Below are 22,216 nucleotides of genomic sequence, written 5' to 3'. Positions count from 1 at the left end.
AAGGAAAGAGCCTTGTGATAAAGGCATTGGCCTGGGAGCCAGCAGATTGGTGTTCCTGCTACTTGCTTTGCTATTGAATTGCTGTGTGACTTTGGGCAAGCCACTTAAACTCTCTGTGCCTACTCTATCTGTAATGAGAAACGGAATTAATTAATATTTGCGGCATGCTTTGAAATTCTCTGATGGAAGGTACTGTATTTGTCCAACGTGTACAATCATGCTATACTGTACCACGTATTCATATGGTGGAAGTCAATGTGCAATTACAGCTTTTAGCATGATGGTTCAACTCTAGATCTCTCCAAATCCACTTCCTATGGTGCTGAGATTACCTGCCTGATCAGGGAGCAAAGCTCAGATTGGAAACAGTTTCTTTGCTGCTTTCAAAGACAGAAAGGAATTACACAACTTCAGGTGTTGCTTGGCTCCAGGTAGAAAATCTCACACCATGCAGAAGGGCCAATTAGGGTCACTTTGAACCCAGCTGACCTGACTTGGCATTAAAATGCCTCAAAGGACCCACTCTGCTCATCCACAATGGAAATATAGTTTCTGTGTATGAGTTTTCCTTTATTCAGATACAGTTTCCTTTTATTATTCTCACATCCATTTCTCAGCTTTCACTCACATTAACACCAAGTGTCAGCTAATATTGTTTTATGAAGCAAGGCACTAAAATACAAGTACTTATCTCTAAAATCCAAAAAGAAAAGGAGTATTTGTGGCACCTTAGAGACTAACCAATTTATTTGAGCATGAGCTTTCGATGAAGTGAGCTGTAGCTCACGAAAGCTCATGCTCAAATAAATTGGTTAGTCTCTAAGGTGCCACAAGTACTCCTTTTCTTTTTGCGAATACAGACTAACACGGCTGTTACTCTGAAACCTCTAAAATCCAGTAACTTTTTGTTAAAACATCCTGTTTTTCTCTCTCTCTCTCTCTCTCTCTCTCTGTCTGTGAAAGCTCAAAGCAGCATTTCACAAGGCAGATTTTGAAAGCTCTATGTGGTTTAGGATGTCACCATAACCCTGTGTGTGAATGTGTATTCAGCCTTGTGCGTGCTTTCAGAGTAGGCAAAACATTACGTATACAGTATTAGTCAAAAACAAATGTGGCCACCTAGTTACATTTAAAGAGTGAGTGGAGAGGAGTGGTTTGGACCAGAAAAATGAATTCTGTTCCACTCTTATCTACGGCTTCTTACTACTTATATTTATAACTAAAGAGAGCAAGGGAGAAGTTTAGAATGATGCAAAACCCAATGTCAGACAGGATGTTGGTGGCTTGGTTTCGATGATATTGAAACAAGAAACTACAGCTTTCACAGGTTGAGATCGTCTCCTTATTCTGACTGGCAAGTTTGCATAAAAGAAGACATGAAGTTATCTATCAAGGTAGTTGGCTGCCAGTCAGTCACATCCTTTAGCCTCCTGTGGGCTGGTAAGCCTTATTGTACTACCCAGTGTATTTTAATTAGAGCTGGGTGAAGAAAAGTATTCCATCTCATCAAGGATTTCACTCTTCTGAAGTTTGGTTTCATTCTGATTTGGAATGAAATCCAAAAAAATTGAAATGTCTGTGGGGGGATGTAGCCCCAGCTCTAGGGCAGTCCACCTGGTGGGCTGCTGCAGACCCTGGAAGTCCAGGCATCCCCAGGAGCCAAGCTGGTGAGAAATTACCTATAAGTGAGAAATTAATGGGACATATAACCTTTCACTTCTTTGGTGCCTGCTGAAATCCCAGTCTAGGTGGTAGTGACCAAACACTGCTAATTACCTGATGGCTATGATTGTGAAATGAGTTGATTTCTCAGTCCAGTTCCACATGGACAAGGATCTGTGTCATAAAATCTACCATTACACTGGCCCCTAAATGTTGCCTCCTTTGGCCGTCTCAACAAAGACACTAAGGACTGAATGGGCCATGGAGATGTGGGGAAAATTTTAAAATAATCTAAGTCTCATTGACTGTCAGAGCCACGTAGCTTTTGAAAATTTTACTCTTAACTACTTGTCCCTAGAAAGAACAGAGGGGAAAAATTTGCACCATTGTTAACTGTGCTGTGTACTTCTTTTGGGAATACGCAAGAGCCCTTTAGACAACAGGGCTGTCAATCCCACACCTTTCACCAGAATTTAATATTCATAAAGGGGTATGTGTATGTGAGACTATTCATGCCCCTCAATGCCAACACAAAGGACTATATTTTACATAATCAAGCAGATGAGGGGGCTGTAGATGCCATGTACTATAGATACATGGAAAAAAACAACTAAGTATCTGGGCCATTTTTGGTACATTTGAGGTGAGCTCAGAGAGTGCCTCTCCTGAGTTACCCTTTCTCTTCTCACTTAAGTATCGGGTTACATTAGAGATGAGCCATCACGTATTTTGATCTCAATAACACAACATTATACATACATAAGAAACTGCACATCAAGAAATCACAATCAGTGTCAAAAGACCACTAGTTCCTTGTATCTGTTCAAATGGGTGTGACACTTAAATTGTCACAGTCAGTGTCTTTGTGAATTTGTTTTTGTCACAGGAATTCCTTTTAGCCAGACTAGCCAATATTCTGTCTCTGAAGGTGCAAGAAATCCCACAGGAGTCATATGTGGGACAATTCCCTCCCCCCCTTTAAAAAAAATCACATCTTAACCCTTATAGCTAGAAATTGGCTTTAGCTCTGAGGCAGGATGTTTTATATCCCTTCCAAATTTTTTGTTAGCTTTAACTGTATTAACTCTGGATATTCTTGTTATCCATAAAATTGCCCAATCCACCTTCGAATTTTGCTAAGTTTTTGACCTTAATGACATCCTATAACAGAGAGTTCCACCGTCTATTCGCATGCTGTTTGAAAAAAGTATTTTTGTTTCAGTTTTGAATTTTCCACCTTTCAGTTTCACTATATTTATATTTGTTCCTTTGTTTTTGTGTTATGAGCCAGGGAGAACAGAAGCTCCCAGTCTACCTTCTCTAGACCATTTATTATTTATATACTTCAGCATGTCCTCTCTTATACATACTTCTTTCTAAGGTATGCAATTCCAGTCTTTTCACTCTGTCTTCATATGGAAGCTTTTCCATGCCCTGAATCATTCTCATCACCATTCTCTGAACCCCCTCCAGTGTTGCATGCCATATTGCAGATAAGGCTGCACTATTGACTTATACAACAGCATAATATTTTCCATATTATTCTCAATCCTATTCCTATTGTTTCCTGACATTTTGTTTGCTTTTTAATTGCAGCTGCACATTCGGCAGAGGTCTTAATTGAGCTGTCTACAGCCTTGACCAGGTCTCTTTCCTAAGTTGATGCAGTTATCTTAGAACCCTGTAAGGGGGACACCCACTGTTTACCATTCGCTATGATTAAAATTGGCCATTTATTCCTAGTTTTTGTTTCCCATCTCCTAGCCAGATTTTGATGCATGGCAATACTTTGATGACTTCCCATGATGACTACAAGCCTCTTTTATGGAAACTTGTCCAAGGACTCTTCAAAGTCTAAAATGTCAACCCCTTGTCCTTTTCCTCTACTTTGCTAATACATTCAGAGAAGTCTGATAACTTAGTGAGGCAGTATTTTCCTTTGCAGAAATTGTACTGATTAGACCCTATCGTATCATGACCTTCTAGGTGTCTGAATATGCCACTTTCTAACTATGATTTCAACCAATTTACCAGGTGTATATATAAGGCTTCATGGTCTGTAATTTTTTGGACCACCCCTGGAGCCTATTTTAAATACAGGTATATTATTTTATTTTCAAGTCCTCTGGTACAGTAGCTCTTTCTAATTATAGTGCATATTTTTACTAGTAGCTCAGTGACCTCATACTTAATCGTCTTTAGAACTCTCGGATGGACCATCTGGGCCTGGTGACTTTTATTGCTTTTTAAATAGTCAGTTGTTCCAGAACCTCCTCTTCTGACCTTTCAAATTCTGATAGCAGCTTATCTTTATTACCAGAAAAGAGCAGGTCTAGTGTAGGGCTCTCCCAACATTCTCTGTGGTGAAGACTTTTGTAAAGATGTCCTTTAGTTTCTCAGCAATGTCCTTATCTTCCTTTAATTGCTCCCTGCTGGTGAACCAGCAGGCCCAGGGCTTCTTTTGCAGGCTTCCTGTTTCTGATATACTTTAGCTATCTGCTCTTTGAAATCCGTCTTGGCTCTCCCAATTTCCCTCTTGCATGTCACCTGCTGTATTTCTGCTCTTGTTTATCTCTTTCCCTGGGGTTACATTTTTGAATTTTGAAGGAACTCTGATTTGAATAACCTCCCAACCTTGCTATTTAGTAAGCCAGACTGGCTCATTCCTTGCCTTCCAAGTTCCTTTTTTGTCCAGAGGTTTGCCAGCCTTCTAAGACTCTGGTTCCTTAGGCTGCATTCATGCCACATCTAAGGATTTTACTTCCTTTACTTTTGCCTTTGAGCCCTTTTTGACTAGCTCCCTCACTATATTGGATTCTCCTTCTCTGAAGTTCAGTGTCACTATCATGTTCTGACACCTTCCCTCTCCTCTAGATCATTGAACCTAATTATAGGTGTCAAGGAATTGCTTCTCTAAACTTTGTCCCATTGTGCTTTTTGACTAGCTTAAAGGCAGGTAGTTGAATTTTCCCCATTATTATTATTTTGTTAGACTTTGCTGCCTCTTGTATCTCTCTGAGCATTGTGCACTCGATTTCTTTCTCTGTCTGGAGGCCCGTAGAATGGTCCTACTCGGATATTTACATTCTTTCAGCTTGGAATTTGTATCCATACGGATTCAACTGTGTGATCTTCTCCACTTAGAATTTTTATCTTGCTATATTCTATAGAATCTTTTAGACACCACACTGTTCCCCTGTCTCTGTGGCCTAGTCTGTCCTTCCTGTATAGTTTATAGCCAGGAATTACAATAGCTCGTTTATTTTTTGTTATTCCACCATGTTTCCATAATGCCTGTTATATCAAGAGCTTCATTCATGGCCACGCATTCTAGTTCACCTATTTTTGCTTTTAAGCTTCTCACATTCATTTTATCATGTTCCTCTTTTTATTTAACTCAGTCTGACACTGCTGTTCACACAGAAATTTCATCTGATCTTTCCCTACCCCTGCTTTTGCTCAGTTTTGTTTCCTACCCTTTATTGGATATCTTTGTATTATTAACATTGTTGACAGATATCTCTGTCTGATTTATGTGCTCTTTGGCTCATGTCTGTTTTCTCCCCAGCTCCCAGGTTAAACCCTCAGTCAAAACCTTAATTTCACATGCCAGCGATCTGGTTTCACTTTCATTAAAATGGAGCCCCATCCCTTCCACGTAGGCTCCCTCTTCCCCAAAATATTCCAAGGCGCCTAAGAAGTTTAAACCTCTTTTCTGTACGCTATAGTCTCAACCACACACTGAGTTTAGAATCTGATCTTTAAATAAAAATACAGCTACTACTCATATGGTACATATATGTGCTTTCATCCAGAGAGCAATTGACTCTCTTTGCCATTAGTTTCTCTAATGAGCACAAGGCAATAGAGGCTAGTGCAAAGATGAAGGGAAGTAATCTGATAAAGGCACTTCGCATGCCATGATGGTTTGGAGCAGATGCAGGAAAAGTCACTGAATCCTGCAGAGTTCACTGAGCCATTAAATCCAAATAGAAATAAGAAAGCCCTCACACAACCAGCCGAGATCAGTAGCTGTCACTTGTACTGCCAAGATGTGACGAAAAAGAGTGTCTCTATCCAAAAATACTGTCTGCCATTATACAGAAGGACCTCAGTGTTTTCGCAAAACACCAAGACCTTCATCTGACTCCAAAGATAAAATTTATCTTGTGGTCTTCTTGCCAAGGCTGGAACGTTGCTGGTTTTGTTCCCTGTTGCCCATGAGAGCTCCCTTTCTTCCTTCACACTCATGCAGGATTACTTCATGCCCAGATTTCAGGGAATTGCATTCCCCTCACATTCTCCAATAACCACATTGTTTTTATTCCCCAAAAGGTGAAAGATGCACAGCAGCAGCATCCTACACTTCTTCCTCATCAGCAGTGTCTTCTCATGGCGAAGAAAATGCCATGGTATTACTTCCATCCACACTTGAGTTAAACCTCATGGTACACGGCCAAACCCGCCTTAACTAGCCACTCAAGGAGCTGGCTGAAAGCCAGAACTAATTCCATAAAGGTGGAGCAGAATTCTACTAGCGATGTTTGGAGATATTTTGGGACAGACTTTTGTCACAGTATGTGGGCTAGTAAGGGAGTCACAGTGTATAGAAAGGTTTCAGAGTAACAGCCGTGTTAGTCTGTATTGGCAAAAAGAAAAGGAGTACTTGTGGCACCTTAGAGGCTAATAAATTGGTTAGTCTCTAAGGTGCCACAAGTACTCCTTTTCTTTTTGGTGTACAGAAATTGTAGGATCTGAGGGAGAAACTGTCCAAGAGGCCTGTGGAATGGATAGTGACCCAGAAGAAGGTGCTTTGGAGCAATCTTTTCCTTGCAGATTAGTGCACAGTAATGATCAGCCTACTCTTGGCTGTGAAATCTGCCACTTCTCCTGCTCTCTGACCTCTGGGGTACATGCTTTCTGCAGGCACAAGCTGATCATGGATGGAGAGTGGTAGAAATGGAGAACAGTTGCAGGATGGATGTAAGGCAGAAAGTGGGTTCTGATGAAAGGCGTAGCTTTAAATCGGCTTTTGGTTTGCGCCAGCTTTACAGTTCCCCTTGAGAACACAAAGTAGAGGTTAATTCAGTTACCTAGAGCAGAGGATATTAGCTTTGAAGTCATTCTCACTAAGAAACTAGGTTTCAGTAATTATATGTGATATATTTGAGTCCAGTGGCCTGACTTGAACCAAATGAAACAGAGACTATGGCATTAGCACCCATATAGTACTTCACAATTGTAAACTAATGTTTGAGCCCCAGATGAGTTATGTGCTCTCTCACTGGCCAAAGATACAGAAGGATCCTGTGAATAAGGCACACAACTGGAGTCAAGAGGCCCGGGCTCAGTTTTTGACACTGCCACTGACTTGTGTGAGCTTGGGCAGGGTGCTTGACTTCTCTATGTTGCATCTGTTTTCCCCCCGGTGGAGTGGGATAGTTATAAAGCACTTCCAAGTCCTTGGATAACACTAGAGAACACAAGGGAATTTTATTAAGCACAGTTGTTTCTAAAACTTATCTATGGACTAGGTGATTTATTTTTTTAAATAATGAACAAATTCAGGAGCATTCCTCAATCACTGAAAATGCTGCCAACATGGAAGAACTGAAATGAGGATGGACTTTGAGACAGGGTTATGACCTCACCTCTGTATTGCCAGATTGTAAATTTGAGCTTTACTAGTGTGAGTTCTCTTCCGTCTTACTGGGGCTTTTCATGTGTGAATTATTTTATTACTATGGAAGGCTGGGAGAAATGAAGCATGGGGTTTAGAGTTAGGCTTTCCTATTTGAAGGACTGACTAATCCATTAGCCAGAGAATGACTGTGGAAGTGAGACCTTTCACTAGCCTGGATAACATCTGTGTCCTAGCTCAATCTGACCTGCCAAACACCAGCCACCCCAAAGGGTATTTTCATTAGGTGTTGCATTAGCCTGTGAAATCGCATTGTCCACCCGTACCACTAAAGACTTACAGCGGATCTCCATTTCAGTCTCTCCTCTCTTTTTGAGAGCCTGCAGGAGACTGGGGAATAGTGGATTTACCTTCCCCCGTGCCCTAGTATGCAGTATTTAGATCAGTCAATAACATGCATTCTGATAAATTCGAGTTGTACCAATGGGCTCTGGAAGATGCTTTGGTTTTTTGGCTAAAGCAGACAGCTGTTTTCTGCCTTTCAAGTCCGTGAATATACCATCTTACCTCAGGGCTACTAGCATCTGTCATCTCCCCTTTCTGCCACTGCCATAACAGGTGTGATGCTGCTTTGATGGATGGAATGAAAACCAAGTTGACATTTCTTTCACCTTCTTACTCGTCAGCATATTGACAGACCACTGGAGTATTATCTGAGAGCCTTGGTGCATTGGCACACTGACCTGTTCGTACTGCTTTAGGGGGATTCTCAGGGCTGCTTTACCCAGCAGGGAGGCTGAGGATGGGGTTGGACAGTCCTTCTTTGGACTCACAAAAGTGGATGCTTTGGCTGACTCCTGGAAGAGCCTGCAGTCTCTTCTGACCATACAATACCAGCCAAAGTACTGAGGATTCGTGATCATCACCAGGAGGTTATATTGATCTGAAAGCATTTGTGTGAAGCCAGTTGGAAAGGCTAGAAACACTATTTCATGGGGACTGCTATTGTAGGGAGCGGAGCAGATTGGATCCCTGGGAGGGAAAAATTTACTGGGCTGCAAAAAAAAACCAAAACCAGCTGCTTCGAGCGCTCCACAGGAATCTGTCTCGAGTATGCTTCTCTGGTTTCTCTCATCCAAGCAGAGCAACATGTTGTATGAACAACTGTTAGTTCAGCCTCATGGTACCCCTCTGAGATAGGTGTCATTATCCCCATTTTCCATAGGGGAAACTGAGGAACGGGATGGCTAAGTCTCTTTTTGAAGGTCATGCAGGAATTCTGATGGAGCTTGGAATAGAACCCAGGTCTTCTGACTCTCAGGCCTGGAGCCCTGTTCACAAAATCATCCTTCCTTTCCCGTGGAGAGGAGGGCTAATGAGAGTCCTTCTGCCCCATTTGGGGTGGGTTGCTCCTCTATGAGGGTCCACAGAGTTAGAGGCCAAGGTATCTGATAGCTGTTAATAGCCTGTCTTACCCTACTGGTCTGAGGAATACGGCTGAGGAGAATGAAAGTCAGGAGCCCTTCTCCTTTTCTACAACTGCTTCCTGTTAAACCCACCTTCCCCGCGCACGTTGGCGAGAGTCTGTTGGAACCTCTGATTGGCTTTTCCCTTTGTACAGCTGGTTCTGCTAAGCCATGGTAAAAATAGCAAATTAAGTAGGGACTTCAGCTGCTTCTCACTGAGTCACGACTAAATAAGTATTAAATACCCATTCGCGTGCTGCTTCCAGTTGTCCTGCTAATGTGACTCCCCTAAATAGAATGACTATATATTTTTTTAAAAAGTCATTCACATGTTAATCACATGGGTGCGCTCTAACTCATGCGGTTCCTGGGACAAGGTGCTCTTTCAGGTGCACTGGGGAAATCCTCTTTGAACAGAAGTTGTGGCAGCAAAGGGGTTAATAGCCTAGGTTGGGACTTTTTAGTCTAGCAGACAAAGGCCTAACAATTGCCAATGGCTAGAAACAAGGCAGAAGGTTTTAAGTGAGGATTAGTAACCATTGAAACCACTTCTCAAGGGTTTGGTGGATTCTCTGTCACTAAAAGTCTTTAAATGAAGATTGGACACTCTAACTCAAACAGAATCACTGCAGGAATCACGAGGTGCAATTCTCTGGGCTGCGTTGTACTGGAGGTCAGACCAATCAGTTTCTTAGATTCATAGGTTTTAAGGCCAAAAGTGACATGTGCAATGATGTCACATAGAATGAATCCAGATCTCTCATCCTTCAGGATCTCAGGCAGTGCCCTGTTTGATGTATCATTTGTCCGGTGCATGGGTGGGTGCTCAGTGTATAAAGGCAGGATTCAGTGACGATCAGTTCTAGTCATTTGACATGTTAATATCTCTGATTTTTTTAAAAACTTATACTTGTTTTTTCTATTTTCTCCCAAACTGTACTTCAATAAAAAAGTGACATGCTCAGGGGAACTAATGGACAATCCTTGCAGGCACCCTCCCCTGCAACCCACTCAGTATCGGCTCCCCAAGGCCCTGTCTCAAGCAGAGTCCCTTGGTGTGCTCCTGGCACAGACTGTGGAGGTTGACAACTAGATGCTGGCTGTGGGCAGGGACCAGAACCACCCCTTCCTGGAATTCTGTCCCTCTGCAGTCTTTGCCAGGAGCAGACCAAGGGGCTCTGCTTGTGTCAGGGCTTCGGGGAGTCTTTTTAAACCCTTCAAATCAATTGGAAAACTTGCCTGCTTGGGAATAGGAGCAACTGGTTTTTAAGGCTGATATTCCGGGGTCTTTTTAGGTCCAGCTCCTTCCGACACCTTCATCCACTTCCCCCAGTTGGGCGATGGCTGAGGGGACAGGAAGAATTGCTGCAGCTGCCCTTCTTGCTCCTCCACGTTCCAGCCAGAGCCATGTGGTGCAGTGCTCCATGGCACAGAGTGCTCCACAGGCTGGAGCTCCTCAGGCACAGCGCCGGGCAGCCTTGAGGCACAAGCATGCTCGGTCCCCCTGCAGCCCTGCGAAGGAGGAGGGCAGCATCCTTGGCCACTGAGAGGGCCCGGTCCTCGCCGAACTGCTGGGTCAGGCACACAACTCTCCCCTCCGTACTGGGGACAGGAGTGGAGAAAGCGAAGAGATCTCTTCCTTAAGATCAGCCCAGGAAGAATTACAAAAGCCCTCCTTTGGTTTTAACTCCTCCTTTCGAGGCTGTCTGTCCTACAGAGAGCAGCAAAGAGATTGCAAACCTGGAAGAGGTAGGTGGTCTGATTTCAGCAAGCCCTGGAACTACAGATAGGGCTCTTCTGGAAGGCTTTCCAGCCAGAGGTCCTCACTTGACATCAGATGTCCTAAATCCAAAACAATCTCCCAACATAGGGAGGCTTCCAAGATTCTCTGGTGTGTGGGCGAACTCACCACTTCACACCACTGGGTATTGGAGACAGTGAAAGAGGGTACGCCACTGCAGGAAAATTCCCTTGAATAGTCACAAACATCCTAGTAGCGCTTGTGTCCTACCTCGGAGAGAGAGGGTTCTAGATTTATCGTTTTTGGACAACCCTCTCATCTAATCCCAGATTCAGAATGCAGCCCTTCAAGGCCTATCTGACAGACTCTATTCTGCAGAAGCACAGGGTCCTGATCAGCATAGAGAAGAGTCATCCTTAGCCATATCAGCACTTCCCCACCTGGGAGCAGCGATCCTAGACATTGGCCAGGTCAAGGACTTCATTTCAGAGGACAGAAAGCAAAAAGTCTTTTTGGGTGATTCATCAGGAATTCTCCCTTCAGGCCTTAACTCAGCTCATGGGCAAGCAGGACACTCTGCAATGGGCCCACATCCATGAGGTCCCTCCCAAAGCTTCTCCTTTCTCATCAGAAGGAAATTTCATCCAACCAGGATATATGGGTTAGTGTTCAAAACTGGTTCATACCTCCCTCAAGTGGCGGGCTTGCCCCCCAAAGTTCCAGTGAGGTTCTCTAGTGACAGAACCAGAGAGGACACCAGTCTCCAGGGCTGGGGCTCCAGCTCCAACCTAGCCCAGAGTCTGGGTGGGGGAGGGAGAAAGCAAAGAATGTATAAATTTAGCTGGGGCTGTGTGCCCTCAGGCTAGCTCGTCACTCTCAACAAGCCGCCTGTAACTACCATGTCCCAGCCATGCCACCATCAGTGCCACAGCCAGGGCATGACAACCACCAGTGGGGGCAGCGCACCCACACTCGGCAAAGACGTGACTCCTGACATGGGCGGAGCAGCCTCTAAGCTCCAGCAGAGCCACCCACCTCAAGGGAAGCAGGTGAGCAGACTGTCACTTTGAAAAATGTCATGGGATCCAGACTCTGTTCCCCCAAGTCCCTCCAAACATGCAGCTTTCTCATTCTGGGCCTTTTGTCCCACAAGCCATCTGAAAGGTTCTTTGCAGAGACGAGATCCCAGAGCACAAGTCTGAGTTGCAGCAAACCTCTGCTGGTTGTAGGGCTCCCAGGGTCTCCAAAAAGCCTCTACACTCATTTGGCCCCACTGGAGAAGCACAGTGAGAAAGAGGTGGTGAAGCCAGAGCCCCAGTCTCAGAGAAGCAAAGCCAATGGGGGCTGTCCCCTGCAAAAAAATAAATGGAGGCACAGCATATCCTGTGGGTCTGTGCATCGAGCAACAGGGATAAAAGCATTGCAGGGGCCTGTGAGACCTCAGGCAGATCCACCACTCTCCAAGGGGATCAGGCACCTTGCCCGGGAGAAGAGTTCCTGTAAGGCAGCGATGTGGGCCTTGAGCCACAAATGGACAAAGTATGGGAGGAGCAACACCAGGGCGTTGCAGAATGTGCTGCATTAACAGCAGGCAGGGTCTCCTCCTTTTGGATGTGGTTGGGATTCTCCTCCCACACGTACAGACTGCTTTGTACATCCCACAGCTCTGACCACCCGGCACAGAGGGGACGGGAGAGAGAACTTGGTCTTCATGCCCAACAGTCTGTCCTCCCTGTCCAGGGAGCATTTTTTGCGTTGGAGTCTTAATACTTGCTTCTGTACTGAATGGTCTTTTACATCAATGCAGAGTTTAGAATTAAAAAGCTGGGAGAGTTCTTGTATCCCCAACATTCTGTGACAAGTATCTCTACTCGGTGGTTGCGTGCTCACCTTTCTGGGTAAAACATTGTCAGCTTTGGAAGCTAGTGATCTGGTGATATCCAGGAGCGGGTGGTCTGGGCTCCTGCATGGCTTATGGGGCAGAGAATGCTGGCGAATTCCAGGAAGGGCTGGTTCTGGTGCCTAAATGCAGCCAAGATCTATTGGTCTGCCTCCATGCCCCGGGAAAAAGGGGCACACCTCACATGTTGGACATGCAGGGTACCAGAAAGAAAATTCATAGGGGGTAATAATCCCTTGGTTTTCTAGTGCCTTTATCCATAGATCTCAAAGCACTTCACGAATGAGGTTCATATCATTATTCCTGTTTTACAGATAGGGAAACTGAGGCATGGAGCAGTGAAGTGACTTGCCCAAGGTCATCTGGCAGGCCAGTGACAAAGCCAGGAATAGACCCCAAGTCACCTGAGTCCCTGCCCTGTGCTCTAACCAGTATGCCATAATTTTCCTATCTCTGGTTCATTCTTGGCCTCTCTGCTAAATCCCACAACAAAGGGGATACTGATAGTGCTGGTGATTTTTGTACTGCAGACTCTTGTCTGGACTGGACTGAGATCAGCTCAGCATGATCCCCTGAACAGGCATGACATGGTGGGAGAACCCTGGCAGGGTTTTTTCCTGAGAGCTCTTCCTTTTTTCTATATACAAATATCTGGAGTGTTCCATGCAAACAGGTGAGATTTGAGTGAGAGTTAAATTAGAAGTAAAATGGGATAGGTATAGGGGGACTTGCTGCACCCCCAAGGGAGCCATTCTCAGATTAGAATGGTGTAGATCAGCTCTGTGCTCCGATTAATGGGTCAGGCCACTGTCTGCTCTGATAGAATCGAGCGAAAAGGAAGTGACTAGCTGTTATTTTCCATGGCTGTTCTGATTAGGGGCCTCAAAGCTGCTGCTGAGGTGACCTGCACAGGTCTGCATTGGACATGGTGACAGAGGACCTAACGGGTCAAGGAAGCTTGTTGCTAATCATGTAACTACACAATAGTCCTGGCAAAGGCTCTTCAGCAGGTAATCTAGTCAGTTTCTGGTTCCATCTCTTAATGCGCTTGTTTTCTTTTTGCCCAACAGTGAGAAACGCCATCTGCAAGTCAGTGTTACCAATCCAGTCCAGTGCAGCATGCATGGCAGGAAATGCACAGTCTCTGTGGAAACCAGGATCAACCAGACACAGCCAGACTTCACCAAGAATCGTTCAGGTTTCATCCTCTGTGTGCCAGGAAATTAGCATCCCCTCCACTAGAGCAGAGAGCCTTGAAAGGAGCATGGGAAAGGAGACAGACCCGGGCTTCGGTTGCCCTCCCTGTGCCTTGAACTTTTCAAGCGAATTAATTTAGAAATGCTTAGCTGTGACTTGCAGTCATGCACCTAAACAGATCTCTAAAGCTAGAGGTTTATCCAGCCCAAATACAAGAGAAAGTTTCTCTGCCACATCCACTAGAGTTTAAAATAGCCAATCGGATGTGCCCAGCTTAGCAGGCCTGGACTCCTGAAACTGCTTCTGAGCTATTCAGCCGAGAGCATTTACTTATGGGCACTGCTACGCCTGGCTTCCTCCCTTCCCCCTCACTCTTCTAACCCTCTCCCATATTCCCCTCTGAGTTTATCTCCATGTCTCAATTTTACAATATTGTGCAGCCTCTGTTGGAGGGACCAAAGACTAGGGCTCGGAAAAGGAGTCCAGGAGTAACGTGAGTTGAATTGGAAAGACCAAATCTCCCTTAAGAAGGGAACCATATTTGCAAAGGGCTGGATTCCCTTGAGGGAAGGCACAGATCCCACACTCCTCCCAGCCCCTCTCCGTCAGAGCTCATGTGACTGTTGCGGGTACCTATAAATGCATCTCTAAAATAAGCCTGCTGCTTTTCCTGTAAGAAGTCTATTGGCCTGTGAGGAGGGAGGGCATGGGGAAGCTATGCTAGCATCAAGGAGGTGGAATGAAAGGTGTGGAGGGCTTTAAGCTGCCTTTGCTGTATAGAGCATAGCTGTTGTCTTTCCTAAGTGGTAACTGCTTCCTAAACCCTCCAGATTCCCACCCTGCATTCTCCTTGCATGACCCATGTGGTTTCTCAGCCCCAGCAACATGGTGCAGTGCAGCTGAGCTCTCTGCCCAGTTAAGGAGAGGTTTCCTTCCCAGAGTCTGCGCAGGGGCCCTGGAAACATGGGAGCGGTGAGTCTGAGGAGACCCAGCCCACAGCTCCCAAGTCTTGCACTATGTGAACACTAACTCTGGGCAATTCCGTCCAAGCATAGAGGGAAATCCACAAACCCTGTTCTTAAATGGAGAGACTTCCTCTTCTGCAGCTGAATGGAAACCCTCCTTAGCCATGCATTGGGCACCTTCAGCACAAGCCAGTGGAGCCCCCTCTGTTCCTCTCTTGCCTTTCTGTTAGCATCATACTTAGCAGCTGGTGCATAGCCTGCATGTGTCTGGCCACCGTACCCTTGTGTTCCGTGCTCCAGGTTGGTAATAGGGCACTGGGTTCAGTAAAGTGCGGTCTTTACCATCTCTCCATTGTCCCCTCCAGAATTACTAACCAGCTTTTTATTTAATGGGGGAGACAGGGACATTATGGGGCTATTGCAACGATAGCTCTTCAATTCTGGCACTGCTGGTCAGGTCAGGATTCCAGTCTTCCATGCTGTACAAGGCCTGCCTGGGGGAACTGTCCCAATGAGCCCATTTTAGGGATCTCCAGTCCCTGGCCTCATTGTAGCAGTTGTTTAGCTCTCAGATCTATATGTTTTAGCAGCCCAAAAAAAGCAGGGGGGAGGGGCCTGAAGAGGCACTTCCCCTATTCAAGGGCATGGTGGCAATCCAGCTCCATAGTGAATACAAAGCCACCCTATGGACAGAGGGGAGGGTATGTGGGTCACAACAGTGTCTCTGCCCAGCCACTGCTAGGGAGACTCTGAGGTTAAGTGGTATCTGGAATAGAGGAGAGAAGCTACAGAGCTGTGTTTAATTAGGACAAGCTTAATTTCCCGTTTTGTGTTTGCTAGAGTCCCTGTGGCATAGCCCCTTCCTATGGCTGCTCCGTCCCTTCCCCTGATGTACATCGCACAATTGCAGCGTGTGGCCTCTAGCCAGGACCCACCGAGAGCAGCCCAGTGTCATTAAGGAGCAGGAGTCTCCAAAGCCACCCTGTCACCTGCTCACTTTCATTGTTTGCTGTACTGGATGGCAAGGAAAGATCCTGCAGCCTGGGACTCTCACGGCCTTTTTGGATTCCCCCCGATCCTTTGGGAAGACACAATTATGGCTGTTGGCCAATGCAGGTTAACTGTTGGCGGCTGCTTTACCAGGGCCTAAAACCCTGAGAGCACTAAGGAGCATGGAAGCGACTACCCAGCCAAGCAATTGCTCCTACACGTGGTGGGTGGGTGTGCGTACGCACGCGCAGCTAGGTTATCAATAAGGGGCCTTTACCTCTCATTCTGCTTATTCCCTGGCTTTCGCAGCTCCTCAGCAGGAGAATGCCAGTTCTCAAGCTGTCTTGTAATTTGTGCTAGGAAGGAAGATTTGATTTGTCACTAATCCCTATAAAGCAGAAGAAGAAAAGGGGAGCCCGCCCCCCCAGCCGCTGTGCCGTTCCATTTGCACTTTTTGCTTTTTTATGTAATTGCCCAAGTGCCTCCCCAGTATCACTAGTGTAGTAGCCACGTTAGTGGGAAGAGTTTTAATTAGCACTTTCGTACAGTATCCCTCCGACGAAATGGTTGTATAGAATCATGATGGATGGGTTTAGGAAATCTCAAACAGTGCGAGGTGGGGATATTGTATGTGATGAAGTATGTGTCTTTATTAAATGAAATACATTATTTGTGCCTGGTCTGGTTTATATATATAACCCTGTTTTTCCCATAAATTAATTATTTCTAAATTGTATTCTGATTTTAAGCCTGGGGCAATAATGCAATGACCCTTTTTTAAGTAGTTGATACTGTAAGATATTAAAGGGAAAAGCCCTGCTATTATGTAATTGGGGGTTTTTGTTTACATAATTCAAAGTAATAAATAAAAACACTATTAGTTGCACCCTGATATTTCTGGTCTCCCTTTCTTATAGTGGAGATAAAAGTCACACTGGAGATAAGCATTTGTTTTTCTGCAGGGTTTTCCCTGAAAAGTTTATTGAAGAAGAGTGATGTTTCACATACTGCCGTCAAAGCTCCCTGTGTTTCCTGCACAGTTGGGTGGGACCTTTGGTTAAGTGAAAATGCTGAACACTGCTCTGGGGGGTGCCCTGGAGTCCTTAGTATAGGGCTTGATGATACAGAAGCTGTTTTGTTAAACAGGCCTCGGTGGAGCTAGGGACTGAAATGAGGTTTTCATTTCCCGTCTTGCTCATTTCTTTACCACTTTCTCAACATCTGCTGCTCATTGGGGTTTATCTGAATTTAGGTGACAAATGAGGGGAATAACCCAGACAGAGCACCCCTCAATAAACTGCCATTGTCTGAGACCATCACACAGAACAGGAAATGGGAGGATTTCTATCAGTGACTTGCCCTAATTAAACTGAATCTGAGAGGCCAAACAAATTCAGCCTCTTGCTTTCTCATACTGTGCGACTACTGAGACCAGAGACCCAAAGTGCATTTGCAGGAGGACAGCCGGATGAGCGCGACAGCCTTGCCGTATGATTCAGGACATTCCTCAGCCTCTGACCCGTACAGTCCTTATCCTTGTTTACTCCCCCTATGCACGTGTACAGGGAGGCAGGCATCCTTGCCCGGCTTCTGATGGGCCGCGTCAGGAAGGCCATGTCTCTCCTCTGCCTGTCTGGCTAATTTCCTTCAAAAGAGAGCGCTCTCTAGTCTCCTCACTTCACAGGAGATTGTGCGACAACCACCAGCAAAGCCATGAACCCAGTGACCTTAACATGATTAAGATTCTAGCACGGCAAATGTGTTAAGCCCTCTTTCGTTAAGGCAAATCCAATTATTTTCCAATAGCATGAATCGTTTGTGAAAGGTGTCTTACACACATGGGCTGCTGCACAAAAGACTCTGCTACAAAAGGCTTCCATGTAATGGATGGTCAGTGCATTTTATTTCATCAGCACAGTACAAAAATAAATAAAAATAAGGGAAGGGGGCTAAATTACAGGCACACTGAGCTTTATGACAGTCTGTCAGATTATAAACCACACGTACTTACAAACACACTGCGCACATACATACAGAATGAGACAAATATAAATTAATAAGTAACTATACCCACCAGTTTGGTCAACCAAGATCTACAGAAGAGATTGCACTAAAAAAAAACAACATACAGATACATGTATCATTAGCAGTTTCAAATGTACATCTATGAAGAATTTCAAGTGAAAAAATGGCACGTTGTTTCCTTGTTTTCATTTGCAATTTTAACAACTGTTGGAACAGAACTAACCTAAGAACTGTGCACAGTAAGAAGAACCTGTCAATCCCCAGCTCCGATGAGAAAATGCCAACTCAAATACTGAACTAGTTTTGTGTTGTGGGGGGTTTTTGTTTGTTTTTGTGCATGAGTGTAATTTTTACAGCCATCAGTGGTAAGATTGTTTTTGTTTGCTGAAGACACACAATGCTTCTGTTTGCATGCACAATATCACTGTCAAAGCAATGATGAAAGAATAAAGAAGGGTTTTTTGTAAGTTTAGTATTTTTTTGTTCTAAAAGTTTTCTTTATAGCAGCATGTAAATGTATTTCATTGCTTGCACACTCAAGTATATCAGTTGATCCTTAACACAATACTTATGATCAGTGCACAATGGGAACAATACATTTCACATTGATGTCATGATACAGTAGCATTTATTTCCCTTAATCCAGAACCACTCACAAAACTTGAATCTCGTTTCAAAATAAATAGAGGGGGGGAGGGAGGAGAGAGAAGAAAACGCCTCTCCCAGACACAAAGCTGGAATCCAGTCAGTTATTCAATGCCTCAAGAGACGTATAGGGTCTGACCTGTTCAGTCCACCTTAGGAACAAGGTGACATCACATTGCCACATTTTACACCATCCATTTAGAACAGCAACTCTGCAATGGAGGGAGCTGAGACAAATATGTACAAAGACCAAGAGGAGAATTTATTTTTCCCCCTGCTTTTGCTAATAGATCTTCCTTTCCCCTCCCACCCATCACTGATCAAGTGGCTGCAGGTTTCCTTTCTTTCCAGCTCTGTCTGAAGAAGTGTTAGCTTGTGGTCGGTGTTTCTTAATGGCTCAGATTTCGGCCTAGCTTTCGAGGCGATGCAAGCTCTCCCTTCATTTGCAAGTCCAGCAGCCTTCACTATTGCAAGACCAGCTCCTCTCAAATCCAGACCTTTAATTTCACAGCTTTGTTCCTCTGCCTTTCAAAATGTGCTTGATGCTAATTTGAGAAGCAAACACAATCTGTTCTAACCCAGTTAAATACAAATCCCACCCTCTCCTCCCCCCCCCCCCCCGCCAGAATGCCAGCATCCTTAAACCTACTGTTGGATTTGAAGAAGCAGATAGAGATTTCTAACTAGTCTGTGTCTGCAGCCATATTACATGCAATGAAACCCTAGTCTTGGTTTTCCTCAACATCTGGCACTGTAGGAAGCTCTAAAGTCAGAGGATGATATTACCTGTGAGCGTCAACCCAAAAGTGAATTCACTTTTCAGTAGCATTAACGTGCGTGTTAGCATCTAGAACCAGGGACCTTGGTCTTTTAAATGACATCATCAAACTCAATCATAGAATCATAGAATCATAGAATATCAGGGTTGGAAGGGACCCCAGAAGGTCATCTAGTCCAACCCCCTGCTCGAAGCAGGACCAATTCCCAGTTAAATCATCAGTAGGATGCTAAGCCAAGGAAAGATGCATTAATATTTCTAGTGTAGGCTGTAAGGCCCAGTCCCCTCTGCCCACTTGGTGATGAGCTTTTTCTTTCTGAAATTATTTTAACAACCTCTTTTCCCCCTACGTTTCAATAAACACACTGTACCCGCACGCTGACATCAGAGGTTGGCCATGACGGCAGCTGCAGTGGGCAGAATGCTAAATAGGCCCCATTCCACACAGAGTGATCCGGTAGACTAGGGAAAGCAATTGATAATGCCATTAAACCCTACAGTAAGACACATCAGAACAGACCACTACTGCTGCAGTTCAGAAAACATGAACAGAGTAATGGCCACCACTCGTGACAGGACCAGGGTGGGCTGCAGATAGTCATGTTACTGACTAGCACAGAATTATTTGCCGTCGCAAACCAAAACAATAGCCAAGTAGCCACAGTGTGGTCTCACACCAATCCCAACCTGGCCACCTCACCTCTTGGGTGCCTTGACTGGTGAGACAGCATTCCAAACTCGCCTTAGACCACAGGCTGCAGCATTGATCACGAATGATACTTCTAAGCCTGTGAGGAACTGTTTTGCCTGCTCAAAGTTGGGCTTTCCCAAATCTGGGAATTTTGAGAATTAAACATGTGAGCCACCAATGCAGAGTCAAAGGTGTGTGCAATTCCACCTCTCCCCCACTCGCCTTCCCAGCTAACTACATGTTACATGCAATAAGTCCCTTTTGGAGTTTGATACGGATTGTTTTTAAGGTTAATTTTCTTAAGTTTTGTGCAGCTCTGAACCCCTGCCAGCTTTAAAGCATTGGATCCCTTTGTGAAATGCCAGATGCTCAAGACTCCATTGAATTACCCCATTCCCACACCACCAGGCCCTTCGAGAAAGTAAAGGCCAACATTTCCTTCAAGTCATTTCTTGAAGCCGCCTGCTCACAAGGGTGAAGACTTCTGCCTGGATAATCCCTCCGGCAGATACTGTCTGGGCAAAAGGACAGCCAAGCCCCCACTGAGCACTGGGTGCGACAGCCCAGGAAGTGGAGGGAGCAATGGATCTCCAGGCAGTTACAGAAACCGAACAGACACTAGCTACAACAACAGCTTCCAACCCACCCCCGTGGCTGCAGCCCTGCTGGAGGCCAAGGCAGGCGGCTAGTGTTCCAAGGTCAGTGCTGCCAGCTGGGGGCCCCGCTGCCCTTTCCAAGGTCCGCCCAACCTCCACCTGCGTCTGACAAATCAAAGCACCAGGAAGGTGCCCCAGTCCCAAGCGGCGGGGGGTGCTCACCGGTCCAGCCCGATGAGGAGCCGGCTCTTCTCCTCCTGGCTGCACTCGTTCTTCAGGTCAGCAAACACCTGGGTGAAGTAGTGCGGGTCCGCGTTGATCTGCAGCATCTTGGGGCTCATGAGGTTGATGATGGAGAGGCAGCGGTCCCAAAAGGCCTCCTTGCAGCTCTCCACCAGGAAGGGCTTGAGCGGGTAGGAGATCTCATTGCCCATGTAGGAGTAGGAGAGGTACAGGCAGGTCAGCAAGCTGGCCTGCAGGTCGTGGTCGGTGGCCACCTCGGCGGCGATGACGTCCCTGCACAGCATGTAGAGGAAGACCACGTTGGCCGGCGTGATGAAGCCCTGGTCCTGCCAGCCCTGCAGGAGCAGCGCCCGGTCCACGCTGCGCAGCCACAGCACCGGGTCCGTGGGCGAGAGGTGCTTCAGGCGGTAGCAGCGGCGGCAGAGGAAGTCGCCCAGGCAGCGCAGCAGCTCGCCGGTGGAGGCCTGGACGATGACCCGCCGCGGGGTGCCGGCGGCGCCGGGCTGGGGCGGCGCCTTGCGCCCCGTGGGCGCTGCGCTCTTGGCCGCGGAGAGCGGCGGGGCGGCGGGCGGCGCGAAGCCGGCGAGGTTGGCGCAGGACAGCGACTTCCTCAGGTTCTCGCTGTTGAGGTGGGCGACGCTGCTCGGGCAGCCACCGGGCTGCACCTTCTGCGAGTGCTTCTTCTTCCTGGCCGAGACGGCGGCGATGCGCTTCCAGGGCAGCGCGGCCAGGATTGGGTGGCGCCGCAGGCCGCGCTCCTTGGCGCTCCGGCCGCCGGGCGCCGCGCCGTAGGGCCCCAGCCCGGCCGCGCCGTCCTCGCACAGCGGCGCCTTGCGGTAGCTCGGGGACAGCGACAGCACCGTGCCCATGGCGCCGCCGGGCGACCGCCGCCTCCGGCCCTGCAGCGGGGACACAACGCCGGTGGGTCCGCGGCGCCCGGCCCCCCCGACCGGCCCCGCGCCGCAGCGCCCCCCCAGGAGCCCCCCGGCGCCCCCCCCCGGCCATCATCCCGGCCCCCCTGCGCCCCCCCAGGACCCCCCCGGCCGTCATCCAGGCCCCCCAACCGGCCCCGCGCCGCAGCCTCCCCTCCGGCTCCGCCGTGCCCCCCCCAGGAGCCCCCCGGCGCCCCCCCCGGCCGTCATCCCGGCCCCCCAGCGCCCCCCCAGGACCCCCCCGGCCGTCATCCCGGCCCCCCAGGGCCCCCCCTTCCGTCATCCCCGCCCCCCAGGGCCCCCCGGCGCCCCCCCGGCCGTCATCCCCGCCCCCCCAGGGCTTCCCCCAGCGCCCCCGCAGGACCCCCCCCGGCCGTCATCCCGGCCCCCCGCCCGGCCCCGCGCCGCAGCCTCCCCTCCGGCCGTCATCCCCGCCCCCCCAGGGCCCCCCGGCGCCCCCCCGGCCGTCATCCCCGCCCCCCCAGCGCCCCCCTCAGGACTCCCCCGGCCGTCATCCCGGCCCCCCGACCGGCCCCGCGCCGCAGCCTCCCCTCCGGCTCCGCCGCGCCCCCCCAGGAGCCCCCCGGCGCCCCCCCGGCCGTCATCCCGGCCCCCCAGGACCCCCCCTTCCGTCATCCCCGCCCCCAGGGCCCCCCCGGCGCCCCCCCAGGGCCCCCCCGGCCGTCATCCCGGCCCCCCCGCCCGGCCCCGCGCCGCAGCCTCCCCTACTCTGAGATAGCGCGT

The 22,216-nt window shown here is 47.6% G+C and overlaps 2 protein-coding genes across 5 annotated transcripts in view; one reads left to right on the top strand and one right to left on the bottom strand.

Moving 5' to 3' along the window:
• Positions 1–16,448, top strand: part of MYO1D (myosin ID) — a 356,217-nt gene extending 339,769 nt beyond the window's left edge. Inside the window, exon 22 of the mRNA XM_073326164.1 lies at positions 13,481–16,448. Coding sequence (XP_073182265.1) covers positions 13,481–13,637 — 157 coding nt within the window. The 3' untranslated portion in view covers positions 13,638–16,448. The remainder of the gene's footprint in view (positions 1–13,480) is intronic.
• The window catches only part of CDK5R1 (cyclin dependent kinase 5 regulatory subunit 1), a 70,295-nt gene that overhangs the window by 47,596 nt on the left and 483 nt on the right, over positions 1–22,216 (bottom strand). For 3 of the 4 annotated variants that reach the window (XM_073326168.1, XM_073326167.1, XM_073326169.1), the window contains exon 1: positions 20,520–21,478. In XM_073326168.1, the coding sequence (XP_073182269.1) occupies positions 20,520–21,409 (890 nt within the window). In that variant the 5' untranslated portion in view covers positions 21,410–21,478. Of the gene's footprint in view, positions 1–20,519; positions 21,479–22,216 lie in introns of those variants that run through there. The other variant, XM_073326165.1, reaches the window with a different exon arrangement.

This window comes from Lepidochelys kempii, chromosome 27, assembly GCF_965140265.1.
Source record: "Lepidochelys kempii isolate rLepKem1 chromosome 27, rLepKem1.hap2, whole genome shotgun sequence".
Taxonomy (NCBI): domain Eukaryota; kingdom Metazoa; phylum Chordata; order Testudines; family Cheloniidae; genus Lepidochelys; species Lepidochelys kempii.
Note: the sequence above shows the minus strand (reverse complement) of the source record. Positions and strands in the feature narration are given on the sequence as shown.